At 41.3% G+C, this 4,317-nt stretch overlaps 1 protein-coding gene across 1 annotated transcript; it reads right to left on the bottom strand.

The window, feature by feature from the left end:
• Positions 1–639: 639 nt before the first annotated feature.
• LOC143597390 (uncharacterized) lies at positions 640–3,642 on the bottom strand. The gene is made up of 3 exons (XM_077075901.1): positions 3,439–3,642; positions 3,100–3,396; positions 640–690 (listed from the first exon to the last, which is right to left on the bottom strand). Exons 1-3 carry the CDS (start codon positions 3,640–3,642, stop codon positions 640–642), a joined length of 552 nt encoding a protein of 183 aa, XP_076932016.1.
• Between the last annotated feature and the right edge of the window lie 675 nt (positions 3,643–4,317).

Raw genomic sequence — 4,317 nt, 5'->3', positions numbered from 1 at the left:
CCCACGAAAGTGGAAGCTATCACCTTATGCATATACATGTGAAGTGGATCCCGAATGGCTGATGAGACAACATTACTCGAATGCGCGCCAACTGCAATAGTACTCCATAACTCAGCCAACTCAATAGTCGAAATCCAAAACGGGCAAGACACAGTAGAACCCGGTAAACCCCCGAATACTCTCCTGAAACTCGGGACCATCAACCTCATGCTCCCCATACAATCCCGCTATCATAGCAAAAAGGGGCACCGTGAACTGGAACAATTCTCTCCCCAACGAAAAGCTTACTGCATGTGGCTTATCAAAATCACCTGGATTATGTTGAAAAGTAGAGTAAAACTCATAGACCAACTCCACATACTGCTTGTCATCAAATCTCAATATATCGGCCCAACATCCCGGTAGGTACTCATTAACTTTCCTATCTTGCCCAATTGATTCCAACACCTCCCAATCAAACGTACGGTACCTCAATAACTGCATATCTCGAATCTGCTCAAATACCTCATATTCTAGAGTGCCGGGGAGAAATCGTAATATGATGTGATCCTCCTCGTCTCCCTCTGTGATATCCTCAACTGCTGCCCCGAAAACCTCAATCTCGTTAACTGCATATCGAATCGGTGCTCGCATGTACCGCTAAGATGCATAATCAAAAGTCTGCTGTTGCTTTGACCTCTTCCTCGACATCTGCAAATAAATATGCCAAGATAAGAACATGTCGAAACAACTACGGGCGACAACCGTATAGCATTTTGGTCGCGATTGTCCCCAATAGATAAAACTTATAACTAAAAATAATCTACAATTATAAGAAAAAATATTTTAAAATTTTTCAATTTTTTATTATAAAGAACCAAACTTAAAAGACTCAAAATAAACACAACTCCTAAAACCGTACGTGCAAAGACAAAACGTGTCACTTTCAAAGAACAATCATACCCTACACTTTAATAATCATCAACCCAACAAACCAACAAACACCTTTAACTCATTCGTTTTCACAAACCGACATATACTTGTTAACTTTCTTAAAAAAATATTTTTCAGTAACACCTTGCCGGAAAAATTCTGATTACCCAAAAACAAACAATATCACCCATATATATCAAAAACCGGGCCCAAACACGAACTATTCCAAAAACTTTTGTTAACTTTTTCAAACACTTCGACCCGACATCTCGCCGGAAAATATTCTAGTGACCAAATTTCAAAAACACATCCCCTAACAATCTCAAAAACATAAATAAGATTACAAAATTCCGGCCAAACCTCACATAATCCGATAAACTCAACCCGGTAAAACCGACATCAAATACCCACTAAATCAACAAAATCCGTCAATCCCGACCAAATATATACCCACTAACATGCATTCCATACCCTAAACAATATGTGATACCCGATTCAAAACATAGATAAACCAATTTCAATTGAAACGAGCGACAAACCTTTCAATCGGGTTAAGTGTAGATGATGAAAATATACGATAATAGTGACAGTGGTGATGGTGGCGACCGGCGACGGTGGGGACAGGGGTGGTGGCGGCCGAAATTGTACGTGTGGATAGGGTTAGAGATAGGAGATGTGTGGTGAAAGTGATAGGAAATCCGATTTTATATTATTTTTTTCGTCAGATTTGAACATGTTCGCGTAACGCGAAGATGCCTGTCTTGCATCTTTACGCCACGCGAAGACGCAGTTGACCTTTTGAATTTTGACCGTTGACTATTGACTGACCATTTGACTTCCGGCATCTTCGCGACGAGCGAAGATGCATGCCTAGCAACTTCGCCCCGCAGGAAGTTGCATTTTTACAAAAAATTTTTACGGTTTTTCACGTTTTAAATGTCAATCTTTTAAGTGTCTTTTGAGCTGCTTTCCCCCGCCATCAACTTTGGTCACCAAATACCAATCACCTACGTACCTGGGGCTCCCTCTAGCGACGCATGTGCTTACCAATTCCTCTCCAATGCTGATCATCGTGTCGCTTCCCCATACTTGATCCGTGCTCTACACTACACGATTTGAGGAAAACACTTAGCTAACTAGACTCCATACATAAATAATACAACTTACAAATGCCGGGTTGCCTCCCGGTTAGCGCTGAATTGAATGTCTACAGCTCGACATTCCTTGGTTCCTCAATCAACTGAATAAGTCAGCTCGTCCGCCAAAAAGCAAACCTCCGACTCATTTATCTCCTTGTTCAAATCCGCATCCTCCAAATAGGGCTTCAAAAGATGGCCATTCACCACTTGCCTCAGATGATCATCAAAATCTTCGACCTCAACCTCTCCAAACTTTCCAACCCTCTTGACTTGATATGGTCCCGTCCACTTGCTCTTCAATTTTCCTGGGAAAGGTTTCAATCTCGAATTGTACAACCATACTCATTGCCCCTCCACGAACGTCCTTCTTCTAAGCTTAGCATCGTGAACTCTTTTTATCTTATCTTTATATGCGGATGCACATTCATAAGCTTCATCTCTCAACTCTTCTAACTCACATATGTTCAACTTCCTTTGTTTACATGCACACTCATAATCTAGGTTAATATTCTTAACTGCCCATAGAGCACAATGGGCTAGCTCAACAGGTAAATGACACCCTTTTTCGTAAACCAACCGATAAGGAGTGGTTCCAATTGGTGTTTTATAAGCAGTACAGTAAGCCCATAAAGCATCATTTAGTTTATTTGACCAATCCTTCCGATCGGGCCTTACCATCTTTTGTAAAATATCTTTGATTTGCTTATTGGAAACCTCCACTTGCCCACTCGTTTGAGGGTGATATGGAGTGGCAATACAGTGGTTTACGCCATACCGTTTAAGAGTTTGCCAAAATTGAAAATTTTAAGATATGAACCCCCATCACTAATGATAATGCGGGGGACACCAAAACGTGAAAAATTATTAGACTGGACAAACTTACAAACAACGGTATGGTTATTCGTTTTGGTGGCGATTGCTTCTACCCATTTAGACACATAATTACCAAATGAATTAGGGAACGGGCCCATGAAATCAATCCCCCAAACATCAAAGATGTCGACAATGAGGATTGGTTGCATGGGCATCTCGTCCCTCTTTGAAATACCCCCATCATCTGCCATCTAACACAATTCTTCACAAAAGCTGCCGCATCTTTAAAGATGGTAGGCCAATAAAATCCACATGCAAGCACGCGATGTCCTGTCTTCTGGCCGCTGAAATGGCCTCCACAAGCTGATGAATGTGCATGACGCAAAACACTCCTAATCTCTTCTTCTGGTATGCAATGTCTCATCATTTCGTCCGCACCAACTTTGAACAAGTCCGGATCTTCCCATACGTTGTACTTCACATGTGAGAGGAAATGCTGCTTCTTCTTCTTCGGCCAAAACTCTGGAATGGTCTCTGCAACAAGAAAATTAATAATATCAGCATACTATGGCACCATTGAAACAGAAAACAATTTCTCATCCGGGAAAAACTCATTGATGGCCCTCTCGTCTTTCTCCTCCTCTTCTTGTCCTTCAAGTCTCGATAAATGATCCGCTACCACGTTCTCGCTTCCTTTCTTGTCACGGATATCTAAATCAAACTCCTGGAGCAGTAAAATCCACCTGATCAAGCGCGGCTTCGCGTCCTTCTTCTCCATCTAGTACTTGACTACGTTGTGATCTAAAAATACAATAACCTTGCTCCCCCAAATGTAAGATCGAAACTTATCAAGTGCATATACTATCGCAAGCAACTCCTTTTCCGTAGTGGTGTAATTAATTTGAGCATCGGAAAGGGTTTTGCTCGCGTAGTATATGGAAACGGGATTCTTATCCACCCGTTTACCCAACACAGCCCCGACCGCATAATCACTTACGGCACACATAATTTCAAATGGAAGTGACCAATCAGGTGACAACAAGATTGGGGCTTTAACCAATTTGTTTTTTAATACATTAAAAGCATTAAGACACTCTTCGTTAAAAACAAATGGCACATCTTTTAACAACAAATTACACAATGGTTTAGATATAACACTAAAATTCTTAATGAACCATCGGTAAAAATCGGCATGACCCAAAAATGCCCTTATCCCTTTTCTAGAAAACAACAAACTTCTGACCTGCAAGTTTCTAGAAAACAACAAAACTTCTGACCTGCAAGTTTCTCGATGATTTGGTCAATGAACAGCTAGGGAAAATGGTCCTTAGATGTTGCCGCATTCAACTTCCTATAATCAACACAAATCCGCCACCCGGTTACCGATCGGGTGGCGATTTCCTCACCTCTCTCGTTACGAGTTATCTGAATACCCGCCTTCTTCGGAACCGTT

Source organism: Bidens hawaiensis, unplaced genomic scaffold, assembly GCF_021521415.1.
Source record: "Bidens hawaiensis isolate Kalapana, Puna unplaced genomic scaffold, B.hawaiensis_p1.1 tig00048205_1, whole genome shotgun sequence".
In the NCBI taxonomy this organism is placed as follows: domain Eukaryota; kingdom Viridiplantae; phylum Streptophyta; class Magnoliopsida; order Asterales; family Asteraceae; genus Bidens; species Bidens hawaiensis.
Note: the sequence above shows the minus strand (reverse complement) of the source record. Positions and strands in the feature narration are given on the sequence as shown.

Excerpts from the sequence above, each read along its gene's own strand:
- LOC143597390 (XM_077075901.1), bottom strand. The coding sequence starts at position 3,642 with ATGGAGAAGAAGGACGCGAAGCCGCGCTTGATCAGGTGGATTTTACTG. Across the intron at positions 3,397-3,438 it reads AATTGTTTTCTGTTTCAATG|ACCATTCCAGAGTTTTGGCC; the intron begins GTGCCATAGTAT and ends CTTGTTGCAGAG. Across the intron at positions 691-3,099 it reads TTAGATGGCAGATGATGGGG|ATGTCGAGGAAGAGGTCAAA; the intron begins GTATTTCAAAGA and ends ATTTATTTGCAG.